We start from the raw sequence: 26,377 nt of genomic DNA, 5'->3' as shown, positions 1-26,377 counted from the left end.
AATGCTTGCAGGTAGGTATTTCAAACATACACTAAAAAAATAAGGTAACAGCGAGAATGTCCCTCTCATTACCAGTGGCTCCCTGGAAATGCGTCTCCCAGAGCTGAGGGTGCCTCAGCCTTCTGAGCCACAGACCCTGGAGTGCCCCAGTGGGAGGTAGAGTTGCACCCCAGTACCACCAGCCCCTGCGTCCCTGCAGCAGCCACTCCCGAGGAGACACAGAAGGGCCGAGCCAGCGCCCGACCCAAGCGCCTCCTGCAGCTCTGACAGCACCTGGGAACTGGTACCCGGCTCAGCTTCCTTCCTGGGGCCAAACCTGTTGTGGGGACCCTAGGTTCCATGGCTCTGTCTGCTCCCAACCTGGACACAAAGGACCTGCTCTGGCGGTGCAGCCCCAGCACTGGAGACCCTGGGAATGATTTCCACATCAGCACCACCATCCGGGTCGAGCACCTATGCCAGAGACGACAGGCCCAGCACAGGGTCTGGCCTGGGTGCCTTCTGGGCAAGGTGGTCCTGGGGCAACTGGAGCCCACCTGGGCTGGCCCCTTCCCAGGCAGGAGCCACACAGGGGTCCCCATGGCACCCCTTGGAGCTCTGACTGAGGGGCACAGGGGCTTCTGCCATCACTGGTAGTCAGGGTGAGCCAGGTCCCCCACACTGGCTCTCTGTGGCTGAGTGGAACACACATGGGCCCTGGGTGATCACAGCGGGTCACCACAGGTGCATCCCCTCTGGGGATCCAGGGTCCCCATTTTCCCATGCTGTCTGGGTACCACCAGAACTGCCCGGAGCAGGATCTGCCCAGCGCCTGGGCCCTGCCCTCTGCTGGTGTCCTGGGAAGAGGAGGCAGGGCTGGGGCTGGGCCAGGAGGGGATCTGGGGTCAAGTGGACAGTGAGGTAGGACGGCTGTATCTGCAGGGTCACCAGGGCTGGGTCAGCAGCTCTACCACACGACGGGGCAGCCCTTCCTCGGAGCTGCAGGCCATGAGAGCCTCCATGGGTCCCAGGGCCTGAGCCCCTGCAGGTGACAAGTCACATGGGGAGGGCGTGGGGCGCCACCCCCAGCCTGAACAAGGGCTCAGCCCATGTCACCCATGTGAACAGATTTGGAACCAACCGAAGATCAAGGTCATAGAGCCCCAGTGTCGGAAGTGTGGTCTGTGGGTGGGGGACAAGAACCCTGCCACCATTCTCCCTTGAGGCTGGAACCCCCACCGCCCGCTGGGAGTGGGCAGTGCTGAGGTGGCCTCTGCATTCCGGGGTCTCTGTAGACAGCACCCCAACCCCCATGTGACTGTCCTGTGCGTGCCCCCCGAAAGCATCCTGTACTCCCAGGTCCTGAGCCTCCTCTTGGTCCCTTCTAGGCCCTGCAGTCCCCATACTCCAGGGCTCCCTCACGCAGGGCCTCTCCTGTCCAAGGACCCAAGTCCTGTCCAGTCCATCAGCCTCCCTCTTGTAGGTCTCCTGCTGGAGGCCAGGGTGACCTGTGGGCTGCAGCCAGGCTCTGGGAGGAGTAGGGGCAAGCCCGGGGCCGCCATCACCTGTCTCCCAGCCTGGGCTTGATCACATGGCCTGGGGCAGTGGAGGACGTCCCAAGGATGACACAGCTCACACATCACTGTCCCTTAGCACAGTGTTTCCTCCCTGGCTGTCCCTGCTGCCCAACCTGTCCTTGTGGGCATCTTCAGGCAAGCCTGTGTTACACAGACTCAAAACCCGGAGACATCAATCCAGGCAGCAAGATTTATTAGCAGATCAGGAGGGTGGCAAGTGGAGGGGCTGGGAAGGGTGGGGCTTAGGCTGGAAAATGGAAGGAGCCATCTAAAATTGCCTCATGGAGCCTAGTGAGCCTAGGGCACAGTTAGGCTGCCAGGGTGAGCTCTGAGCTCTTCGGACTGGAAATCTAGTTGCTGTCCCCACTCCTGCTGGTCCCCATGAGCTACTGCGTAAAAAGCAGAGAGTGCACCTTGACCTCTGCTTTCGGAGCGTCTGCTGAGCAAGTCCCTCACACCATAGAGACCCTCTGGAGAGCCTGGGGCCTCCTGCTCCGTGCCTGGGACCTGGGTTAAGCCGGGAACCTGGCGAGCTGGCGCCGGGCCTGGCCCAGTCGCTCCAGCCGCTCCTTCAGGACCTTCCTCTTCTTCCTGGCGCTGGTCTGCTCCGTCAGGAGCCAGGCGTACACCTCCTGGTCCTGCAGCAGCTGCAGCATGGCGTTCTGCAGCCGCAGGCTGAACAGGTGCAGGGTGTAGTACTGGATGATCAGGGGGATCTGCCTGCCCAGGTTGTCTCTGACTTCCTGGAAAGCAAGGACAGATCTCAGTGAGATCATGCAGGAGGGGACCCTGATCCGGCCCTGCTAGCATTACAGGATCCAGGGCTCCGAGGAGGGAGAACCTGGCCTGGGTTCAAACTAAATGTTCTTGGCGCTGGGGCCAGAAGGGGCTCTGCGTGGACACGGGAGGACCCTGCAAGGGTAACGCGCAAAGGCCTCTGTCCCTGGCTTCCCTGACCATCATCTGGGCGCTGGAAGGAGGAAGGTGAGCTTTGCTCTGCTCTGTGACAGTGAGGGGCCTCACATGCGCCTGCACCCCAGGAGAACAGCCCACACCTTCTTGTTTGGGCCAAGCCTCAGGCTGTTTGTGACAGCCCCAGGCAGGAACCCGAGTCCCCAAGTGGACAGAGTCCCATGCCTCTTCCTCTGCCCATCTGTCTCCTGCACTCGCCCTTTCAGACACACATTGACCTCAGGGCTGTGACGTGTGCTGGTGGCCATCAGGTTCGACTGCCCTTCTGTGATGCATTTCTTCCTCTGGGAGGCAAAGACAGCACAGTCACTGACCTCCCTGAATGGTGAGTCACAGAGCATATGGCAAGGGCCACCTGCTCAGGAAAAGCCAGGCAGGTGACAAGCACCCAGGGACAGTTCCAGCAGGGTCAGCAAAGGAGGCAGAACAATAGAGCCAGGCTGGCCTGTCCCCGAGGGCCACAGAGGACAGGTCATAGGATGCTGGCAAAGGGCAGCTGGCCATGCAGACACAGCTGTCTGCAGGGACTCGGCCACTGTATAGAATTCCGTCTCATGTGACCTCAGAGAAGAAGCTGGAGGATACTGCTCAGAGACCTCAGCCAGCCTGCACTGAGGGGTCCCTAAGGGCTCAGATCCCTGCGGCAAGGCCTGAGGAGGGGGCGGGACTCCGTGCTAACAGGACAAGTGGAGCAGTTTTAAGTTCAGGAAGGATAGTTCTGCAGATGCTGGGGAATGGACAGGCCTGCAGGGTAACTGAAGTGATTTCCTGTCCTTGAGGTGTGGCACGAAAGTGGTCAGGTGGTGAAACAAACATATCTCTTGTCCTTTGTGCCACGGTAAAGACAAGGAAGGAACGCGCACAGGAAGCCCAGGCCTCAGCGAGCTCATGGTCAGGGACACATGGAGGGGGCGGGAAGCAGCGCCTGGGGGGGGTGCACTTGGGCTCAGGGCTGTGGGGCTCCCTGTGGTCACTCCAAGTGTCACTCCTGCTGATTGCCAGCCCTCAGGCCCACTGAGCCAGCCTTGCTGCAGGCCAGGGCTCCAGGTAGCACCGCCCTGCAGCAATGCCACCTGGGACATCACAACCTGTGTCCCCACACCTGTGCCTTGCAGCCCAAAGCCCCACTGTAGCCGAGTGAGCTGCCCAGAGAGGCCCCTGTCCATCTGCACAGGTCCCCAAGCAGTCCAGCTGCCTCCTCCACCCACCTAGCCACGCGCAGTTATGGCCAGCAGGGGTGCGGGCAGTGCTCTGCCGGCACGCAGTGGCTTCCAGGTGGGACCAAGGTCTGCACCACCCTTGCCGTGGGAGGCTAAGTCCTCGGTCTGGCTGAGGTGAACTGCTTCCGGGGCCACACAGCTGGGTGACGCCACCTTGAACCCTGCAGCCCAGACGCAGGAGCTGCAGAAGGGAGAAGGAAGCGGCCCAAGTCTGTGACATGAGCACACACACCTTGCAGTAGGCTTTTAAGTGCTGGAGAATCTCGGACGCTGCAGACACCTCAGACGTCGCAGACTCCTTGGAAGGCAAGCGGAACGTGACATGCATCTGGGGCGCTGCTGCCTTCTGCCTGACATCCTGCAGTGCACCTTGGTACACCTGGTCCTGGCAGTAGATGACCTGCTCCATCTGGAAGTGAATGCGAATGGCCGCCTCGGCCGCTTCTTCTTGGGCCAGGTGGAGGTCTTCGATCTTGTCCTGCGGGAAGAGACAGATGACTACGGGTCCTCAGGAGGTGGACCCACTGCTGCGGGGAACTGATCACCCAAGAGCCAGGAGCAGGGGTGCCCCGACCTGAATGTCCCCACACCCTGGGCTGGGCCCTGTCCATTGTGTCTTCAGCAAGGACTCAGTTTCTCTCTTTGCACCCTTATGGGTTTGCTGTCTGAAAGGCAAGTGACGGCGTCACCCAGGGAGCACACGGAGACAGGAAGGGCTCGGCTGGACTCAGCCCCATCCCACAACATCCTGTCCCTGGCTTCCAAGGCAACCAAAGAGGACAAAGCTGTCCAGAGAGCGCCTACACCTCCACCTTGCAGATCCACAGTGCACCCCTTGGTCCTGACCATGTCCCCATTGTCCCTGCACCTCAGGACACGCCACTTGTCCACTCAAGGCTGCAGGCAGAAAGATGCTGCTCTTGGCCTCGGGCTGGAAGGCAGCAGAGCCCAGGTCCCCACTGCATTGGGAGCCCCATCCTGCCTGCTGGAGCCCCTGTGGGAACACCATGGGGAAGTGCCCCAAGTGAGCCCCCGCGTCCTGTGCTCCAGGGTCAGACAGGAGGCTCAGAAGCCTCAGTACATGAAAGGCGTGCCCTGCTGCCAGGTTGTTTCTTCTGCCCTCACATTGCATCCTGGGGTTTACCTTGGCAGTACTATGCAGATTTAAAAACTCGCTGAAGTTCTTTTCAGAAACCGCTGTGAAGGCGTTGCGAACCAGATCTGATCAGACAGGAAAAAGTAGGTGAGCATGGATGGCTGCAACATGCCTGACTTAAAAGGCCAGGAGCTCTGGCTTCTGTCCCCACCCTGTCACCCCTCCAATCCCTTGAGGACACGCCCTGATCCCTATTGCCTCTAGTAGCCATGAAGGACTGGGCTTTGCTGGAACGGCAGGTGACATCTGGGGAGGAGGGCGGCAGAGGAGCCTGAGGGGAGAGATCCATCAGATTGGAATCCAGCAGGTGACACATTTCAAGAAGAGGTGAGCAGAGGTGAGATGTGGGCAGCTTGGGGGCTCTGACCCTGCCCTGGCCACAGCGATGCCGAGGGGAGTCACACTGGGTGCAGGCATTTTGTCCCTTCCTGGCTCCTACAGCTGTCCCCTCAGCAGAGCCTTGGAGAGCTGAAGTGACCATAGGCATAAGGCAGAGTGGCCTGCAGCAGAGACACACCACAGGTGTGGGCTGGATATGTTGGGACAGCTCCACAGGCCTCCGCTCGTGGAGGTGAGCATGGTGGCCCTGGGTGGCTGGGATGATGCTGGTCATCAGATGGACAGTATCAGATAAGAAGAGGGGCATGGGGCCAGTGCTGTCACTCAATGTCCCGCAATGAGGCCTCCCTGAAACTCCTAGGCGATCAAGGTCAGACGAAGCCTGGGCACCCTCGGAGGGCCGTGCAACTCCACTCCACTGACACTCGGCCAGGACACGTCTTTGTGACACACCAGACAAGTCCCTGCCGCACACTGCTGGCCAGGGACTTACCAAATCCGAGCAGTGGGCAACGGGACCCTGATTCACAAAAGGGTCACTCAGGACTTGGGATAGAGCTCAGAAGCTCGGAACTCCGAGACAGTCCTGGGGACTGAGCCAGGTATGTGCCAACCCCAGATGCTGGCAGAGCCATGGCCTGTGGGGCCCCCACTGGCATCAGGAGCGGAGAATAGGTTTCCGAGTGGCACATGCCCAGGGGAGCCTCTGAAGTTCCGCCGCCTTTGCTCCCGCCCACAGAGCCACACTCACCCGTGACCTGGTGTAGCAGGGCCACGGCCGTGTCCTCCAGGCCCTGGAGGAGCTTTTTCACGATGGTCTCAAATGTCCGGTAGTTCACAAACCCAGGCAGCTCTCTGCCACGATGGTGGCTTTCAAATTTCTGGACATCTCTTTGTAAACCCCCATAACCTGCAGCAGGAAAGGGGTGACCGGCATGATTTTACAGCAGCAAATTTAGAATAACCCCATAAGTCCCAGATAACAATCTCTCCCTCAAAAATAAATCTTGATTTGTTTCAAGGGACAACTTCCCTCGGACTGCAGTGAGGAAGGCAGTGTCAAGACACTCAGCTCCCCAAGCCCGGCCAGCACCTCGGATCCAGGAGCAGCTGAGGGCAGCCTCTCCAAAACCCACTGGATTTTACCAAACACAAAGGACTCAGGTGGCAAATGCTCCTCGCCCAGAACCAGGGGCCTCTAGGATGCAGGATGACCTGGAGCACCAGCAGGGGCCACCTGCAGGTCGCCTGCCCTAAACTGAGGCAGGGGCAGGCACACAGGGCACGAGCGCCCTGGCATGAGACACAGGCTGAGGGAGACCCGGTCTCCTCTTCTCTACTAGAAATTCACATCGAGGTTCACTCTCAGACAGTAAAGCCCAGCCTGCCAAAGGCAGTGCTCACAGGACACTTGGCGTGTTCTCAGAGCCAAGCAAGCCCTCTGCCCCGGAGGTGGCCAGCGCCACCCCCACAGGCCCCTCCCTGCCTCTGCTGCCTTGTCCCGCCCTGCAGCCCCTCCTTTGCTCCCTGTCCTTGTGAGTCGCGGGTCTGCACACTTGACAGGCAGGAACCTCAGGGTATGCGCTCCTCTGCCTCGGGGATTCCTCTCATTCCTATTCAGGGCTTCAAGGTTTAGCCACCTTCCCCAGGTGTCAGTACTTCTGGGGCTCAATACAGAACACCATGCTGAATGGTGTTACATACTCCGGTGTGTCCCCCACAACTCCTATGCTGGGGTCCTAACCCCAGCACGTCAGAATGTGCAGTAGACAGGGGTTCTCAACAGGAGGCAAGTTGAAAGGAAGCCTCAGCATTGCTCCAGCTCAGAGAGCAGGGAGCTCACGGTGCCAGCCACCACCCTGAGCAGTGAGGACAGGTTCTCCGCAGCCACGGTGGATGGTGACACCCAGTCAGTGTCTCCTAGGGGTCAGCCAGTCTGGGACAGCGGGCTCCTGAATACGTGGAAGGATCACGGGGTGCTGCACTGTGGGGGTGAATCTACTAATTTCATCAGTGAAAAGTGCTGAGTACATCCAGCTGCCGGGCAAGCCACTGGGTACACCTGGAGAGGTCGCTGGCCACTCTGCCTCTCTCTCGCTCTTGCTCTGTCTTGCCCTGTGCTTTGCTTCCTAACCACCATGAAGCAGCTTCGCCCTGCCACGCCCTCCTGCTGCGACATTTCTGCATTGGAGCCCACTAACCATGACCTGAACCCTCTGAAACTGTGAGCCTGGTAGAAACACCCACACACACACTCTGAATTGTGGGTATCAGCGACCGCAAAGCTGACCAACACACTACGTGTCCCTTGAAATCAGTTACGGGTGCCGTTGGCCTCATTTAGTGGCAAGGAGCACAGCGAGCTGGCTTCCTTGTTGACAGCTCCTACTCCAGCCATGCTCCTCGCCATTCACGGCACTCTCCTCTGTGTCCTCACAGACCACGCCGCATGCTGGCCTGAGCGGTGACTCCCCCAAGGTTAGACGCTGACATTCGCCTAGGTGTGGCACCACTCGGAGTCACGAGGGCTGCACTTCCACAGAGACCACAGATGGCAGAAGAGCCAGGGAGAGCTGCCCACCACTCCTTGTGAGCACACAGCCAGATGTCACCACCCTGGCTCAGAGGCAGAGCCCCAGACTCACAGGACACCCAGCAGCGGCTCTGACACCCACAATGTGAGCAGCGAGCTTCTGTCCTGTCCTGTGTGACTCCCCTCACTGAGGTTCACAGTGACAGCGTGGAAAGGCACTGAGGCACTCACCTTTCTTAAAGTGGTCCTTGATCATGGAATCCCACTGTTCGAACTTCTGTCGGAGGCAGGCAGTCAGCCGGGGGTCTTCCACACCCACACTTTCCTCCCCCTCAACCAGAGCGCTGATGTCCTGATTAAATGCTTTGATTTTCTACCAAGAAGAGAATGTCCATCAGTAAAGATGTTCACAGGCAGGGTGGCGGTGGCCTGGAGGTCTCGTGGGCCTTACAGGGGCTAAGCCATTTCCCCTCCTGGCCCCTCTGGAACCAGGAGAAGGACGCCATGGGACTGGGACACAGCCAGACCATAGGGACCATGGTGAGGGCCTTTCTGAGTCCCTGCCATGAGCAGGACCCCCTGCCTTCTGTCTCCCTAGTCCCCTCCTCAGGACCCAGTGGCAGGGCGTGGGGGAGCCTCAGGCTGGCGAGGACAGCGGGTGTTGGGCACAGGTTGCCGGGGCAGATGCAGGGGTCTCCAGCATCAGCCATGGCAGCCCTCACCTCTATCAGGAAGAAGGTTTGCTCGTGTTCATTCTCTGGGATGTCCGAGGCGTACTTCCGCAGCTCCTCCATTGTTTTCTGGTGCTGCTCCCTTATTCTATTTTCCAGCATCGGCAGAGATTTCTGTGGGGAAGAAAGAGAGAAGGTGGAACCTGTAAGTATGGACTCAGAAGGGTGGCCTGGGCACGCTGTGCAGAGGGGCTGCCTGGTCCGAGGGACACTGCAGTGTCCCCTTATGATCGCCCTGGGCGGAGAGCACAGCAGGGCCTTATCACCCCAGTGCCCACGATTCCAGTGCCAGCTCCTGGCCATGAGCATGCAGAAGTGCCCACTGCACAGTGCCCTGACTGCTGAGGATCCCTGCGGGCAGCTCTCAGGTGTCTCTCTGCAGGGGCAGTGGCCTGATGCTCTTTGTCAGGAAAAGTGGCCTTTGGGACCAGCGCAGATTCTATGACTTGCATGCTGTTTTCAACTGGGCACAGCTAGCAGGGATTGTGTTTCCATCCCTGTGGCTGGCTGCGTGTAGGGCCCACACTGTCCCTTCCCATGTGACAGGTGCCAGGGTAGTGCAAGTCACTAGAAAGCTGAAGCCAGGGCACAAGCATCACCCCAGACTCAAGAAGACAGCAGTGTGGATACCAGATTGGGCCTCAGGAAGAAAACCAGAGCTCGGGGTTAGGAACCAGTGCAGGGGTAACAGAGCAGCCTGCCTGGCTGGCTCAGGGCTGGGGTCCGACAGGGGTGGAAGCTCCTCCTGCTGTGGTTTCCCAGCGAGGGCCACCCTCAACATCATGGTGCACAAGATGTGGTCTTGCTCTCTGGTGGGCCCTAGCTTGGGGAGGGGGACCTTACCCTTGGCACCAGGCGGAGAGGAGAGAAGGTCCCATGAACCTTGGTGCCACGAGCTGCCTGCCCACAGTCTGCTATGTGGATTCCAACTCTGCCCAGACACCCAGATCCCAGGGTCACAGCCCAGGCCTCCCCACCTCATCTCTCAGGGTCACCAAGCACAGGAGAGGCTCAGCATGCATCCAGGTCCCCTGCAGGACGACACAGGGCCTGCCCCAACTTACACAAATGTGCGCGATGAGCTCGGTGGACAGCCTCTCTGCCAGGCGAGGGATGGTGGCCTTTCCATCCTCCAGCAGCCCCCTGAGTGAGAGCAGAGAGAGAGAGAGAGAGAGAGAGAGAGAGAGAGAATCCTGTGCTCCCGAGGGAATGGCTGGCCCAAGACTGACCCTCAGCACACACTGAGCAGGCGAGCGCATGGTGGCTGCAGGGAGCCAGCTCAGATCCTTCCAGGAGCCCATCCAACCCAGCACGGAGAGTGTTTCCAAAAACCCCAGGCACGCACACCTGTACACGGCTGATTTGTGTGCTAGGCAGGTGTTCCTGCCCTCCACGTAGACAGGAGCGGGCAGCGTGTGAATGCAGCCTTGCCTGAGGAGGATGGAGCAGACCGACACCCTGGCTGGAATTTAAACCAGGACACAGGAAGAGCAGAGGCTGCACCATCTTCTCACGCTGCCCAGCTCTGTCCTGCTGTTGACAGGAGCTTTCAGGGTGACAGCACAGGAGGCTGAACACAGCACACCTGTGCTAAGGTTTGGCCTCCACACTCATCATTTAAAACACAAAACCAAAATAAAATATATGAGGTTAAATGGACCTTTTTAACCATTTTAGTGTCAGCTCAGGGGTATCAGGTGCCTTCATAGTCACCACTGTCCTCCAGTGCCTTCTCACCTGACAGAGAGGACACTGCACACCACACCCACCTTATGCTGCCTCCTCAAGCCTGACCCCAGCTCCAGCCCCAGCCCCGGCTCCAGCCCCAGCCCCGGCCCCAGCTGTCCCCATGAGGCAGCTGCCCGAGGCTGGTACTCAGTGGGTCACCAGTGTAAGTCCTGCTATGATGAGATACATTGCTCAGCGTCACATCCTCAAGGCCCCACCACACTGCAACTCAAAGGGGGACCTCTTCCTTCCTGAGGCTGGAAAACTCCAGCTTGTGTGCACCCCAGTGGGTTCTTCCATGCACAGCCCCTGGGTTCCTCCTTCTCTGTGTGCACTCCGGTTCCAGCACTGCACTGTTTAAAGGACTGTGCTGCAGCCCCGCCTCATTTTCACCCGTGTTTTGTCTTGATTTTGCAATATTTTGTAAAGTCCCCTTTTATTTTTCCAGGCTAGCTTCATGACATTGCCAGGAAGCAAACACTGTCTATCTGTCTGTCTTTCTGTCTCTTTCCTGCCCTCTTAACACACAGTTGCTTACACACTCACACTCCCACACACCCCCGATATCCACCCTCCCAGGTAAGGTTCCCTGGCAGACACAGGCATCCCCGGTGGCACTGGCCCAGGATGCAAAGCACAGCGCACCTGAACTGTTCGTGGTCCTCAAAGAAGGAGCGCTCCTTCTGTAGGGCCTCAGCCAGGCTCAGACACTCCTGGATGTCCTGCTGCCCACGGCACCTGACCACCATGTAGCCCTTCTTCAGGGGACACGACAGGTTGTGCACCACATCCAACACCTTGTCCTCCGCACCTTTGTCCACCAGGTCAGGTTTCGTCAGGATTCCTGCGCCAGAGACTCGCACTCAGGAAATGCATGCAGTCCCTGGATAGAGGGCAACACAGCCCCTGCTCCAGCTCCAGGGGCATTGGGCTAGGTACCACAGAACTGGAGAGCCTCACGCAAGTGGAGTCCCAACCAGAGAGCCCCGCTAGGCAGACAGGAGACAAGGGGGCCTGCCTGTACCTCGGGCTCTTCCGACCTCCCTTCCAGTCCAGTCCTGGGTGGGGTAGACCCTCCTCTCCATCCCTGCACCCCTGCAGTATCTGCCCAGCTCCCCCTACCTCAACTCCCAGTGAGCCCAATGCCCCTCATGCCCTCCACTGCCCTGTGCCACCCACACAGAGCAGTTGAGGGAACCAGGCAAACAGTAGTCAACGAGGGACACAGAGGCCTCACCCTCTCCTGGTGCTGCAGGCAGCTTGGCAATTCCTCCAGTGGGGTGCAGGTCCCCTCCCTCTGCGTGTGCAGAGCCCCTGGGTTCAGGGGCACTTCCCACAATCTCCCATGGACACACATCAGCCCCTGCTCCTCACCTATGGTCCTGTCCCCTTTGGGGTCCACTTCCTGCGCCATGCGCAGGGCCTCCGTGGTGGCGATATCCACGTTACTGGGGATCACCACCAAGTTGATGGTCTCCTCCTTCTCAATGTAATTCATAATGAGCTGCTTGACCTGTGAAAAATGGCACCACAGGCCTGAGATAGGAGGGAGATGTGAGGTCTCCCCGACCTTGAATTTGCTTGTTCTAGTCTTGGACTCCAGGAGTCTCCACACTGGGAAGTAAGGTCAGAGAAGTTGCCCCACCAAGGCTATCCTGGTGGCACCTGCAAGCCCGAGGACAGCAAAGCAGCAGCTGTGACAGCAGCTAAGGGGTCAGGGATGATTGTGAAGTTTGAGCTGTTTACCATATTTCCCTGAAATCTCAGATCTGGTGGTCATGGTGGACACACGATGCCCAGAGTGCCCCTGGCTCCTCCCCCAACCCTGTGTCCACAGGCTGCGATCTGCCCATCCCCGAGTCCCCTCCACGCCCGCATCTTGCACTCCTCCTGCAGAGGGGCATTCTCGCCACACGCCCTGGTGGAGGGGCCCAGGACAGAATTGCAGCCAAAGCGGAGTCATGGGACAAAACACAGAAACCGGAGATCTATTCCCTGTTCTGCCTCACTTTCACCAGGAAGTGCAGAGGCGCTGCCGAGCCCAGCCTCTCCGAGGCTACCACACCCCTGAGCGTCCCTCTCCACACAGCCCTACTCATGGCTGCCCTTAGGTGCTGCCACCTGCGCCCCAAGCCAGCTCTGAAGGGCATCTGAGGCCTCACCTGGTTACCGATATCCCAGGGCTGGGCGCCGATAGCCACCCTGGTGATCCCGGGGAGGTCGATCAGCGTGAGGTCCGGGGCATCAGGGGAGCTGATGAGCAGGCTGATGAGCTCGTCCTTGATTCCCTCGTCCGGCCCAGCGATCTCCTCCTGAGCTGGAAGAGAGGAAAGGGCAAAGCCAGAGGGGTGTCAGCAGGGCTGTGCTGCCGCCTCCCGGGCTCCGACAGCAGCTCTTTCCGGGCCGAGTCCGTCTTCCATAATCACAGCAAACCTGAGCCACTCCTCAGAACACCGCTTGGCATTTTCCAAGCCGTGGCCAGTACTGTGGTGACGCCGTCCACAGGGACCCCCCCCGGAGCAGAGCCCAGTGGCGCCCAGACTCCCCATGTGCCTCCCTCCATACTGAGGGGACAGTCCCAGGGAGGAGATGGAGAAAGTGGACATGCAGGGGATCCCCCAGACTGCAGCTGCAGCTGACCCAGGGTGGGGAAGCCCTGGCTGTGGGCATCCTGGTAAGAGGTTCTGGGCTCCAGTGCCCTGGAATGGGAACTGCCTGGTCCAACTGCCCACTGATGCCCTTTGTCCACATTCATGTCCCCATCGGCTGGAACCTTGGCCCAGATCCAGAGCATGGATGGAAAGTGACAGTGATGGTGGGGGTGGGGAGCTGTGGACTGTCTTCAGACTCCCGTGACTGGGAGCTGCTGTCACGACATTGAGCTTAGGCCAGACACATGCCAAGATACCACCAGCACTATCTAGAAGGTGGCAGAAGGTAGTGACAGGGCTTCATCACTGTCCTGCCAGCAGAACGTGGACTTGCTTGCTCCACTATGAGTGGCAGGGACAGAAGCCACACTCAGGGCAGACAGACAGACAGAAACAGGAGACGTGGTTCCTGACCCAGCCCCCAGCCCAGCAGTGCTCTGAGCCTGGCCAATGCTTGTTGACCGAGGAAACACCCCTGTCATTTGACTGACACCATTGCGTCTGCCATGAACTGCCCACCTCTACGGTCCCCATCACTCCTGGGCACACAGGCTGCCTCCCGCCTGCTCTGCTCTGTCCCCTCTCAGGGGAGCCCATCCCCCCAGCTGGGTGTGGACAGGGCCATCAGAACGTCATACCGAGTGACTGACCAATGGAGCCCACAGGCACTGCGGGGGGCTTGGTCTCCTGCGTGGAGCCCCTGCCTTCATGGGACAAACTGCTGGGGGCCTATGGGGAGACCCCAAGGGCAGAGGATAGGCCCGGAAAGGACAGAGTGAGGCCCGTCACGGCTGGAGCAAGCATCCTGCTAACGGCGGACGCGCCAGGCACTGACCTTGGCGGATCGCGTCTTCCACCTTGGAAGCATCGGGGATGGCCTCCTCTTTGCCCCTGTAGCTGATGCTGCCTCTCCATTCCTCTTCCGGCCTCAGCTTCTTCAGCTTCAGCTCCAGAGGACACCTGGTGACAAGGCCTGGGGCCACATGCACGTCAGTCCACATGGGGCCTGTGACCAGCACTGCCCACACTCACGCAGTTCTGGAGCAAGGGGCTGGACACAAAAACCACCCTGGCTCCCCTCAGATGCCCTGAGACCAGACGGGTAGTGAGGGGACCGCAGGCCTCTACATTTGAAATTAGAATCCAAGTGACTCCTCCTCATGGATGGAAACCACCACTCTGGTCAGACTTCCTGTGTCCTCCCACTGTCCTGCAGCCAGGTCAGGGGGCAAAGGCAGTGACAATGCCTGTAGCACCTGCACTTGTCCTCCGGGGTCCCCGACACATGCCCCACTCACCACTCTCCCCAGCACGGTCCCAGGAGCCGCTCCCTGAGCTCGCTACTGCCCCACTGGTCTCTCACTTCCCGGCACCCTGAGCTCTGCCCTCTCAGCTGGGCTCCACCTCTTCCTTTGAGCCTTCACTCACCCACCGCCCCGGTTTTGCACCTAACCAGCACCACTGACCTGAGTGCCAATCTACCTGCCCAGGGAGGGCTCAGGACGGTCACCCACAGGTACACGGCACTGCTGGGGCCCGGTCCTTTTATTCAGACCTGCCACACGGCAGGTTCCATGGAGCCCATAGAAACTGGTGCAGTGACTGCACGGTCACCCCCAAATGCTTCTGCAGAAGCCCTCACCCCACCTGTATGGGAGCCAAGGCCTCGAGGGAGGCCGCTCAAGCAGGGCTAAGAAGGGTGGACTCCCTACCAGTATGCCTGGTGCCCTTCTGAGAAGTAGCAGAGACACCAGGACCCTGCCCAGGGGAAAGGCCAGGTACAGCAGGTGAGGGGCTGGCTGGCTGCAACCATGCAGCCTTGCTGGTGCACTGGCTGTGCCAGAGCTGTGTGAGGACCTCTTCGGTCCTTTCAGAGCCCTCCCCCAGTCTGGGCAGCTCAACCTGACTAAAGAGGACTCAGTTCTCACCGCTGCCCCTGGGGAGGGCGACTCCCGACAGAGCCTCCAGCACGGAGCTCTTGCCCGAGCTCTGGTCCCCGATGACAGCGATGGCGGGCAGGGCCAGGTCCTGCTCCACGCCCAGGGCCCGCAGAGAGTCGATGAGGTCGATGCAGGGCCGCACCTTCTCCTCATACTGCCTGCAGAGGTTGTTCTCAGCCACCTGGAGGAGGTGAAAACGCAGAACCTCTTCTGTGTTGCCCATGAGGCACGCAAAAGACAGTCAGCTATACACAGGCTACCAGAATTCCAAAAAGGACTGAAAGATTTTTTTTAAAACTTGAAGAAACGATAATGCGCACAAAGTCCTCAACTGATGAAAACTGGGATCCCAAAGGTCCAAAAAACTACATGACTCTCAAATATACCATAAAACACGTAACAACCTATCACATTGAAACATTTCAAGCCAGGTATAAAGAGAAAGTGTAAAAGCAGACAGGAATGATAAATGGCACACACAGGAACAAAGACAAGCTTGACAGCAGACTTCTAATTAGAAACAGCAGCAACGTGAAGACAATGACAATAGTTTTTCCAGTAAATTTTTTGTTGTTGCTGGTATTTGTCTTGGTTACTTTTCTCATCGCTGAGACAAAATACCCAGTCCTCAAAGTTAAAGGAAGAAAGGTTTATTTAGCTCACTTCACAGAGGTTTCAGTCCATAATTGGCTGGCTGCAAGGAAGAGTGGCTCATGGAAGAAAAGCAGCTCATGGTGAGCAGAAGACAGCAAAGCAAGCAAGAACATCGATGATTGACTCTTCAGATACAAACAACAGCTGTGTGTCTTGGGGCTTCTGATACAAAGGAGAGGAAGATGCAGAACAAAATGGGGGAGAGATGCACGCGTGAGCTCAGAAGGTTCTGGTACCACACAGAAGGTGGTTTCTATCAGGAAAGAAACTGATGTTAATTAAAGATGTATCACAAGATGCTGAGGTTGTTTATATGCCAAACGGGGGAAAGTACTCCTGAAATACCCAGGACTCACCCAAGAAGGCCGAATATCAAGAAAGGGCAAAAAGAGAACAAGCGCTTCAAACAGAAAGCAAATACGGGTGTTGCATTCCCAAGCCTGACACATCACATCAACATGTCCTTGCCATCTGGAGCCCTTGGTGGTCCATGGACCAGGAGGCAGCTTTTTATTAGTCTAATTACTAGTCCTGAGACGACCAATGAAAGTGACTGGGTCTGTTTGTACCGTCAGTGGTACAAGCTGCCTGAATTATGGCTCTGCTGTGCACATGTTAAATATAAAAGGTGAGTGGGCTGCTAGAAGATGCCTTCTCCCTGTGAGAGCCTCTGCCACCATTTCTGATCTTCCTGGGAATGGAGGACAGTGCAACTTGGCACACGAGACCCCTGAGGGTGAGGAGCTCTGCCTCGTTCCCAGAGCACACGGGACACTCACGCAGGGGCGCTGTCACAGCACAGCCCGGCAAACCACAGGTGCGAGGATGCGGGCAGGCTGAGCACCTGCAGTCCTGAACCCTCCACCCTGGCCCCGCTTTGAGGCCCTTCTCTGTCCCCGCAGCGGTGGAGCTCCGGTATCAGAGGCCAGCTGGATGGGAAGAGGCCTCTGCATCCAAGGTGTGCAGATGTGAGTGGCTGCTCCTGCCTGGAGTTGACAGGACCCCCAAAAGCAAGGTGGGGAAGGCTGGGTCCCATCCTGGCACTGTTGGGAGTGCAGAAAACCTGAAGAGGTGACCGGCGCAGCCCCAATGAAACAGGAGACAGGAGACACTCTTGTGGATGACAGTTAACTGTTAGTTTATTTATGTGGGCTCTGGTTTATATATTTGGCCGTGACCAATCACAGGCTGCCACAAGGAAGCAGGGCGGGAATGGGATGTAGGCTCTGGCTACTATATCCAGCTGTGGCCAATCAGGAGTTGCCACAGAGTACGGAGTGAGCGCGGGGTGTGCACGGGTTGGCTAATTTAAAGAGGGACGTAGCGCATTGTGGAAGCTGGCGTGGTCCTTAGTCCCGGCTGGGGTATGGTATGTTGAGCGCCTGCGCCCAACAAAGAGGTAGCCCAAGGAGAGGACTCCAGGATCGCTGCGCAGAGGAGGTTGAAATGGACAAGAAGACGCCAGCCCCTCCCTTCTCTCACTTCTGTTTTCCAGCCATGCTCTGGTGTCCAGTTAGCTCTGTGACACTCCTGCCACCCCATGCCACCAGGTGCCCAAAGCAACAAAGTCCACTGGTCAGGGGCTGAAACCTTGACACTGTAAGCTAGGGAAAACTTCTCTCTTTATAAGTTCATTATCTCAGGGCTTTTTGTTACAGCAACACAAAGCTGACTGACACAAGGCTGTGCATTCACCCTGCCCCACCCTGAAGGTCACAGCCCAGCAAGAGAAAGGCTTGCAAGATAGGGACTTTACAGAGATGGAGAGAAGGTGGCTGTTCTCCCTGGTCTCTGATTGCTATTAATGTCCCTGCAAAGCTATTGACCATTACCTAGAAAATGAGATAATGTGAAATGGGCTGGTGGGCCAGGGCTTAGGACATTTTATCATACACTTCCTGGGGCCTGATATCAATGGCATTTCCTCCTCTCCATAACCATGTGCTCTTTGATGCCCTCTTACACACGGAAAACCGGGCTGCTGAGTGGGGAAAGGCTCCCCGAGATCACACAGCTGAAAGGGCAGCGTCACGACCACAGCTGGAGGGATTTGCTCCCAAGCCCATGTTTAGTTCCCACCAAAAATAGGTCTCGATGGTAGGAAATGGGATACCATGTGGGTCCTCAGGGAGGAAATGTCATAAAGAGACCTCATAGGGAATGCCATCAGATACAGTCCACAGCGTGGACAAGGCCAGCCCTTGCCCCCTGGGCCTGCGTCCAGCTGGTTCTCAGCATCTCACCCGCTTTCCCCACCATGATGGTGCCCCAGGGGCATTCAGCCCAGCTCCATCCACTGAGCAAAGCACCGCGCCCTTCTCTTTGGCCTTCTGCACTGTACCCCTCAGGTGGACCCTGCTCCTGTACACCCTGAGGGCACCTTACCATGGCAGGGGCTTTCTCTCCTTTGTTAGCATCTTCGATGAGCAGGCGATGGCTGGGCGCAGGGGCCACGCGGTGCTTCCTGGCTTCCTGTGGAGAATGATTTGTCTCCATCTTCTTTCTCCTCTTTCACTTGTGCTTAAAGAGAGACAGAAACAGCCCATGAGTGCAGCCTAGGAGGTGGCCAGGGCGCATCCCACACATGACCCTGCAGCAGCCCCTCTGCACTCCAACCCCAGTATGTGCGCCCAGGGTGGCATCACCCTCATAGCTCCATCTGGAAAGGGACCGTGGGAAGCCTCCCTTGTGTCAGGGTCAGTAGACTGGTGACTGAGAGACAAGCAGTTACAAGGGAGACCCACGGGTGGTGGCAGTCTGGAAATCTTTTCCCCAAATCCCTCCCTCTCCTCTGGCCAGCAGGAAGACCTAGTATTCCCAAGGCCCCCGTCTGCCTCTCTGCAGCAGTGCCTTGGTGGCCTTCAAGCACTGGGAAGTGACATCTCTGGTCCCAAGGCCAGCACCCAGCAGCCAGACAGAACATGGGGAGTCTACTGCCTCCTATGGTTTGCTTCATAGATGAGATTTACATCTGAAATGCACCCCAAAGCTCTTGAGTTGAAAGGTTTGCCCAGTGGGTGCTGTTATTAGGGTACAGGATGGGTGTTAAAGGGGGTGGGTAGGGTTGGAGGAGACAGGTCACTGCAGGCACGCCTTGGTGGGTACGGTGCCCCAACCTCTTTTACTTCCCCCTCACCCCGCTTCCTGTCTGCCGTGAGTGCCTCAGGGTGCACTCAGGGCACAGTGCAGGAGTGGGGTGCCCTGAGCAACCCCCTGATCTATGTGCTCATTCTATGCACGAGCACCAGGGTGCCGGCTCACAGGACTCAGCACAGCCAGTTCCTGTTGGGTCCTGGAGGAGTCCAGTAGGGTGACACTGACCCCCACCCCACATTGCTTCTCAGTGGTCCCTCTGTACCCCGAGCTTACAGAAGCACTGCAAGGGCACCTCCCAGCCCTCTTCTAGCCAGTGTTCCTCCCCTCCTGGCTGCACGTCCCATGTGCATAGGCCAAGGGGTGCCCGCAGATTCCCGCAGGATACCCCCAGAGTCAGGGCTGCCTCCTTCCACCCCTGCTGGCTCCTGCTGTCTTTGGGCAGGTGGGGGGGTGGCTGCCCTTCCCACTGGATTTCTTCAGTGGGGACTTCCTGTGGGCACCTGAAGCAGCACTGGACAGAGGTGCCTGGGCAGACCAGAAGGGCACAAAGAGTCCCCTGAGAGACCCCAAACAGGCTCCACCTGAAGAGAGGCCTCCTGCCTGGCAGGCATGGCCAGGCCACAGATGCTGGGTGTTGCCCCCTTGGCACCCTGGCTCCCCCCAGAATAGAATTGTGTCCCCTTCCCCCGACAGGTTCCAGTCTTCAGGATCCAGTGGCTTTTGAATGTTCCCAGGTAATAGTGAGGAGCTTTGGGGTGGGGAAGAAGGGTGGGGAGGTCCTGAGCAGGGAGGTCATGCCTTCATACCTTCCAGGATCCCTTTGGGTGACTTGGGGCAAGGAAAGGGGTGGCTGAGCACCTTAACACCAGGAACCCTGATTCCTAGGAAGAGCTCTGTTCCCAGTGGGTCAGATAATCCCAAAGTCCCATCTGGGCAGTTAGTGGTCCCCAGAGTGAGGAAGGTTTTAGCAGCACCTGGACTCCCCTCACCACCACCACCACGACCACCACCACCACCACCACCACCTCCACCATCCCCGCCACAACTCAGGAATTTGGTGGCAGCTGAAGACTCAGTTCTGCCCATGCCCTCAGCCTGCCTTCCTTGTCTCCCTGGAGTCTCCTGCCATAAGGCAGGGAGGACAGTGAGCTGGGCATTTCTGCCCTGCACCACACTGCCGGCCCTCCCTAGGGACCCCAGCTATCCTTCAGTCCCCTCCCCTCCAGCTTTCCAGGCTCCAGATGCTGCACAGAGTGGGGACTCTGTTTGGGGACTCAGTAACAGCAAGTGACCCAAAGCCCGCTAGGGACCCCCAACCCAGGCCCCGAGGATCCCCTGCCTTGATCCCTGCCCTCCTGTGGCAGGAAAGCCCAGCTGGGGGCTGCTCCAAGGAAATCTGCCCGCAAAGGGCATCACCCATGTCCCCATCACTCTCATCACTACCCGGCGCCAGCACCCCACGCCGGGGAATGTCCTTACCACCCCTCCTCCAGAGGGTCTCCTGTGCTGTCCTGGAGCCCCTAGGCAGTGACACTCACCGGTTCCTGGGCAGTGGCTGAGGGGCTCAGCTTAGCACAAAGCTGGCTACACTACCCAGGCTGAAAGCAGTGACACCTACTGTGCTCATTCTGGAAACCCCCGCCTGTGACCAGCCCAAGGGAGGCGGGACCAGAGCAAAACACACCCACCAGAGCAGGAGGCGGGACCAGAGCGGAACCAAAACCCACCAGAGCAGGAGGCGGGACCAGAGCAGAACAGAAACCCGCTAGAGCAGGAGGCGGGGCCAGAGCAGAACAGAAACCCGCTAGAGCAGGAGGCGGGGCCAGAGCAGAACCGAAACCTACCAGAGCTGGAGGGGGCCCTGAGCCTCAAGGAAACAGAAACCAAAAGCAATCAGGGTCGCATAATCTTAAGAGGCTGCAGTGCCCTCAGAGTTCCTAGGCTTTTGGCAGCCTTAGCTCTGTGCCCTAAACTCAGCACAGTTCTCAGGTCTGCAGTGACTGAGGGCGGCTCCCCCATCTGGGCGGGGTCCAAGGAACCCAGAAAGCCTAGATCACCAAAACTTCAGCGCTGGGAGGCAAGGTGGGAGGGTCACAGTGGCCAGGTCCCTGTGCTGTGCACTGCCATTCCTGGGGTCCAGCAGCCCAGGCCAGGTCTGATGGGGAAGCCCTGCTCCCCTAAGAGCTCCCATGAGCCCACGCCAAGCTCCCTGGGGACCTCACCTACCAGTCAGGATCTGGAGTGACACCGTCCCTGAGCTCTGAGCTCAGGGGTTGGGGCTTTCTGCAGAGGACAGGGCTGCTGCCATGCAGACCGCGGGTGAGCTCCACACACCAGGCCAGCACAGCCTGATACCCACAAACAGGGCTCTTTCCAGAACAGGCTCCAGAAGGGCTAGGCCACGTGAAACACAAGGGGTTACAGCCTGGGCCAGGCCTGGGAGGGCAGACAGGGAGGTGCCCAGCTGCATTTTGCTGGCATTGATCCCTCTGGGTTGGTCCAGGCGCCTCCTTCAGGGCTACACTGAGAGCCTCACCTGCCTGGAAGTCCCTCCCTGGCCCCAATGTGAGGACCTGATCCCCTTTAGTAGTGGCACCGTCTGGCAGTGCCCTGAGGAGCACGGGCCGGTTTTCCAGGGTCACTGTGTATGGAGCCATGGACACCACTCATCCCCAGGGTCAAACCTCACTCCAGCAGCAGTGCTGATCTGGAACAAGCCCCAGCTTCCAGTCCTGAGCAGTGATTCCATGGGAGGAGTTTACCACAGATCACAGGAACCTGCATACCATTATCACACACACACACACATCTGCTATAGGGGAAGAAACTCCCATCCATGTATGGTACCAGTTCGTGTTATCTAAAATCAAAGAATTCTAGGAGGCTAAAAGCAGAATATATTATTGAGAGAAAGAAAGCTTCTGTCTGAGAGAGACAGAAGGGTCCCCAGTGGCTTGCCAAGGACTGTGTCTTTTTTCATTTATGGTTCTGGGGGTTGAACTCATAACCTCACGCTTGCCCAGGCAGGCGCTTATGCCACTGAGCTAAATCCCAGGCCCTAACTCTGTCTTCTGAGCTAAATCCCAGGCCCTAACTCTGTCTTTTCTAAGGACTTTTACAGAGCAAAACCACAAAGTGAGGCAGCTCAATGGGTGGGAAATCATGGGAGCTTGCTAGGTGGGCATGAGGTGGGGCAGAATGAGGGTCAGCCAATAAGATTAACTGCACAGGTGAAAATTATTAAATCGAGGACAAATGGGAAATTAAGTCCCATAGCAACCAGGCATGCTTTGAGCATTGAATCTTCCTGCAGGGGTTGGGCTGGGGACTCCTGGCTTCCTCTGCTGATCCACACCTAATCAGAGTATCAATCCCTCATGCTTATCCTTAGGTTGTGGGTGTACTTATTGGAGCTTTTGTCCTGAGATCTGGCCCACAGCAGATCTCAGGTCTGTGTCCTCTAAGGCTGTGAGGTCTCTGGGTTTCTGCACAGGCTCCTTCAGGGCCCAGCCCGGCCTGCCTGCCTGCCTGTGATATTTCCATATAACTCACTGCCTGTCACACACAAGGGCATCACAGCAAGCAGGGAGTGGGTTTCACCCAGTCTGAAGCCCCACCCACCAAGGACACGGCTGTCCCCACCAGTGAGGAGAGAGGCTCCCCTTTCCCACAGCGGGCACTCACACCCGTGTGCATCCAGCAGTGAGGATGGTTTTGCTTCACCCAGGAAACAGAAGCCCAGCTCCAACTGAGTGCAAACATCTCTGGCCTTGAACAGAGATCAGCCCTGCCATCTGTTCCCACTCTGCAGGGACGGCACCCTATTTCTCAACACTTCCTGCAGGGGAACACCCAGCATGCCCAGGCACTGCCACCACCTCGCTTCTGAAGCTGACTGCTTACAAAACAGCATCGTAGAGACCCAAACGACATAAGAGGTGGCGCTGAACCCCAGGCATGGAGCTAACACCACGGCCTCCTCACTGCCCCACCCAGAGTGACGCCCAGAAAGCCCTTCTGGAAGAATCCAAAAGCCACAGTGAAACATGTCCAGCTGATGAGATCCCTCACAAGGCCACTGCTGAGGGACAAATGTCTCCGTGGGGAGGGAGGGGCTATAGACTGACCTGACACAGGCTGCCGTAGAAGCACCCCTCCCAGCCAGAACAAATTACACTGGATTTAATAAACTGCCCTAACTCACAGGATGCTCAGAGACACGGAAAAGCCTTCCTGTGCATCAACACATCTGTCCCCGAGAAGGGACCTGCGCCATAATGAGGCTCCAGCCCCACCTGACACTTCCTTAAGGGGAACAGAGGCCCTGAGTGAAGTGGGGCGCTCACTGGGTTCCCAATCTCAGCCCTGCTGGGGTCATGATTGCTGGTGGGAGCTGGCACGGATGGAGGGACAGACACACAGCACGGGACAGAGCCCTGTCAGCTGGCGCCGGAGACCGGGTAGGGGTGGGATTGTGGTTATCAGGTAAGGTGGGCACCACATGGGGCGTGGGGAGGTGCAGATCCCCACCAGCAAGGTGCTGGTGGGAAGCAGGGGTCTGTGACATGTGTCCATGTCACATGCTGGGGGCCTGCGGGGTGTGACAGGAGCTCCCCAGTCCAGGGTCCTGGCATAGACTCATAAGAGCAGAGACACAGGGCTCCTCTGGCTTCCCTTTCACAGAGGAGATCCGGTTGGAGATGGCACTAGAATCCAGAGATCCAGCTTTTGGCCATTTTCCTGGTTTCCCAATGTCTACTGAGGCCGCACTGTGTCACTAAAGCTCATTCTCTTTCTTTAAACCATCGCCCTAACTTTGCCCCAACTAGACCACAGCCACCCGGGGCCAGCCTGGGAACAGTCTGTGTGGTTCTCATGTCTGGTGAGTCCTTTTCCAGACCAAGTCCCTAGACTTACTTGTTTTTTTCTTTCACCTAGAGAACCAGCCCTCGGGAGGCCGAGTCCAAGGCCAGTAACACCGTGGACAGCAGAAAACTGATGGCCCGCACAAGGCACGTCTGTCCCTGGGGTACCGTGTGGCACTTGAGGTGAATCATGGCAGCGATCTTCTGGGGTGCTTCTGGTGTTTTCACAGTGCACAGCTCCGCCACCCCGAGTCAGAAGGCAGAGAGGAAGAAACATTGTGAGGGGGTCTGGAGCAGGGCAGACTGAGAGTGACCGGTGAGGCTGACCAGGACCCATGCCCGGGGTGGGGTTTAATGTGGCAACCGTCAAACAGGCAGCAAGGAACAGGAGTGTGGCTGGCGCCCTCTCCCTGCCCCTCCTGGAGGGGGAGCCCGCATCCCACTCAGGATCAGGGTCAGGAGGGAGCCCAGGTGTGGGGCGGAGAAAGCAGGTGAAGATGGGCAGGAGGCCTTGATGACAGAGCGAGGGGACAGAGACTGGGACCTATCCCATGGACAGAGACTTTAGGGTTCTAAGGAGACAGAAGGAGAGAAGGCCTTGGGGGGGCAGAGGGGAGCTGGAATTGCCTGTGGCAGAGTGGCTGGGCTCTCCAGGCAGAGGACGAAAAGAGCTGAGAGACGGGAGTCCTGGGACTCCAGATGTCCTGGTAACGCTGGCTACCTGCAGGAGACCAGCGTCCCCAGCTCCTGAAGGGGGAGGCCAAGGGGACAGTGCCCCAGTGCTGAGACCTAATGCTACGATTTTTCAGGTGGACAAACAGAAGAAAACAGCAAAGTCCCCTGGAGGACACTAGAGACACGCCCACCTCAGAGAGAGGCTGCCTGGGTTGCAGAGGGCAGTCGGTGTCCTGTGGAGGACAGCAGTGACAAGGACATACTCATGGAGCTGGTGAGGCCTCTGGATTTCAGCACCTAATGATAGGTTGGTTTAAGGCCCAGAGATCAAGCAAGCAGTGGAGAGAGTTACCAGCGGGGTTACTGGGGAGGGCTTCTGGCCAGCTCTACACTGGGAATTAAGAGTGCAGAGCCAGCAGGGAGATGTGAAGCCTCTGGCCAGAGGGGTGGCCCCAGGGGAGCTGTGAATTGCAAGGATGCAACAGAGGAGAAGGTGGCTGTTGAGGAGGAAAAGGAAAACGGAAGAATGCCTGAGGACTCTCACCAGAAGGGAAGAGGGTGTCTGACGTGCTGGAGATTCCCTGGGGCATTTCACAGTGCTGCCCTGCTGTGGAAAGTTAATGGGAAGCAAGGCTTGTGATTGCAATAGCTCCTTGATATGATCTGAATGTAGTTTTAGATTCATGTGTGTAATCAGGTTATTTAGTCAAGATACTGTGTGAAAGGCTTTTGGCCCAGACAGGACACTAGCTGGTAGAGCTTTAGAGGTGGAACAAAGCTTGGTCTTCCCTGCCCCTGGGAATTTACCTGTGGCTCTATCTTCCCCACCCCTAGGAATCTGCCTGGGGGGTGGGGGAGAATGAATACCAATGAGATACCTGAGCATCCCTAATGCCCCTCAGGCACCACCTTAAACCTAAGCTACTTATGTGCCTCCACTCCACGTGTCCTCCAGACAGAGAAAGCCAGACTTTAGTGGTGGTGGGGGGGGGGGGTTGGTTTTCTCTCTCCCCGTTCTCAGTAGAAAGGCCTCTTATGTTTTATACTTCTCATCTTTTGCACACGCTACAATCTTATTACTGTGGTCTTAAACTCGATTATTTGTTTCTGGTGTGGAACTGAGTGTCCTCGATATCACTGGGGAGGTGGTGGTTCTCTTCAGGGGAGCCCTGGTCCTTACCCTGAGCCTTGCTTCCTGGCTCCGGTGATCTGCAGGCTGCTGGCCCAGCTCCTCCATCTCGTGGGCACAGACTGTCTGTCTACCACTGCCCTTTGGGCCCTCATAGTGCAGGTCCTTTGTGCAGATTGTGTCAGACACTGTCATGGGCTCCAGGAGCTGGACTCATGGAGGACACTGCTGCGGGATGCAGGCCCTCAGCTGGATTATGTGGTCCCTAGTGTGTGAACAGATCCCTTGCACCTTTCCTCATTTGACTTTTTGGTGACTATCAGAAGGACAGATGGATGGATGGATGGATGGATGCAGGAAAGGCAGAAGGATGAAGGATGGAGGGAGAGATGAATGCCAGCGTTGATGGGGGTGGGTGGCTAAGGAGATGATGGGTAGGGAAGTGGATGGGTGGATGGAGGATGGGTAGAGATGAATGGATGGATGGGGGTGGTAGGGGAGGGGAGATGGATGGACAGAGAATGGGAAAGAGATGGATTGATGACTGCACAGGGAGTAGGTGAATAGATAGAGGATATGTGGATGGACAGATGTAGGCAGAGATGAAGGAGCCAGTTTGGCCCATGTCACATGCTGGAAGTGTGGTTTTCAATGACTGACTCATATATATGCTGGGCTTGGCTGAACCTGAGCACAGGGATCCGGTGTCAAAGGGACAGCCATATCACATGGCTGAGATGGCACACCCCTAGCCCATTTTAGTTACCCCCAGATGCCTGCAGGCCCAAGCGGCATCAGTGTTTTTAGAAAAATCAGCTTGCAGGTCCCCTAAGAGTAACCTGGGCAGCGTCACCATGACCCACACGTCCGAAGTATCTCTAAGTGAAGTGGGGAAATGAAACATGCCCTGTGCCGCACACTACCGGGGGTTCCTAACTTGACTAAGGCTGGAGGTGGCCGGGGCCGTGCAGGTTTCTCCCGGGTACAAATTCCCCAATCCACACAGGGCTGCTGCTTCTGTGGTTTGATCAGGATCTCACCTGGGTCTGCAGAACCTTGCCACACTACAAAGGGAACCAACAGTCCCCTGCTTCTGCCCCTAAGGGCTTCTTCTGTTCCCTGAATGCCACCC

General features: G+C 57.6%; 1 protein-coding gene and 1 long non-coding RNA gene across 4 annotated transcripts; one reads left to right on the top strand and one right to left on the bottom strand.

Moving 5' to 3' along the window:
- Positions 1-1,732: 1,732 nt before the first annotated feature.
- Positions 1,733-20,821, bottom strand: LOC100730982 (interferon-induced GTP-binding protein Mx1-like). 3 transcript variants are annotated; one of them, XM_063224578.1, is made up of 14 exons: positions 20,803-20,821; positions 17,866-18,000; positions 14,815-15,007; positions 13,722-13,859; positions 12,398-12,552; positions 11,610-11,748; positions 10,881-11,079; positions 9,572-9,650; positions 8,499-8,621; positions 8,008-8,149; positions 5,995-6,153; positions 4,893-4,969; positions 3,981-4,226; positions 1,733-2,299 (listed from the first exon to the last, which is right to left on the bottom strand). In XM_063224578.1, the coding sequence occupies exons 2-14, from the start codon at positions 17,974-17,976 to the stop codon at positions 2,069-2,071; spliced, it is 1,992 nt and encodes a 663-aa protein (XP_063080648.1). In that variant the 5' UTR covers positions 17,977-18,000; positions 20,803-20,821; the 3' UTR covers positions 1,733-2,068. The 3 variants fall into 3 exon arrangements, with proteins under 3 accessions (XP_063080648.1, XP_003463958.4, XP_013001518.2); XM_003463910.5 differs by lacking the exon at positions 20,803-20,821 and adding an exon at positions 20,115-20,260; XM_013146064.3 differs by lacking the exon at positions 20,803-20,821 and adding an exon at positions 20,056-20,206.
- LOC134470446 (uncharacterized) lies at positions 4,225-8,164 on the top strand. The gene is made up of 2 exons (XR_010039326.1): positions 4,225-5,845; positions 6,266-8,164. It is a non-coding gene; the product is annotated as an uncharacterized LOC134470446 (long non-coding RNA).
- Positions 20,822-26,377: the final 5,556 nt, after the last annotated feature.

This window comes from Cavia porcellus, unplaced genomic scaffold (genome assembly GCF_034190915.1).
Source record: "Cavia porcellus strain 051 isolate PalLab524CR breed Dunkin Hartley unplaced genomic scaffold, mCavPor4.1 scaffold_15, whole genome shotgun sequence".
Lineage (NCBI taxonomy): Eukaryota > Metazoa > Chordata > Mammalia > Rodentia > Caviidae > Cavia > Cavia porcellus.
Note: the sequence above shows the minus strand (reverse complement) of the source record. Positions and strands in the feature narration are given on the sequence as shown.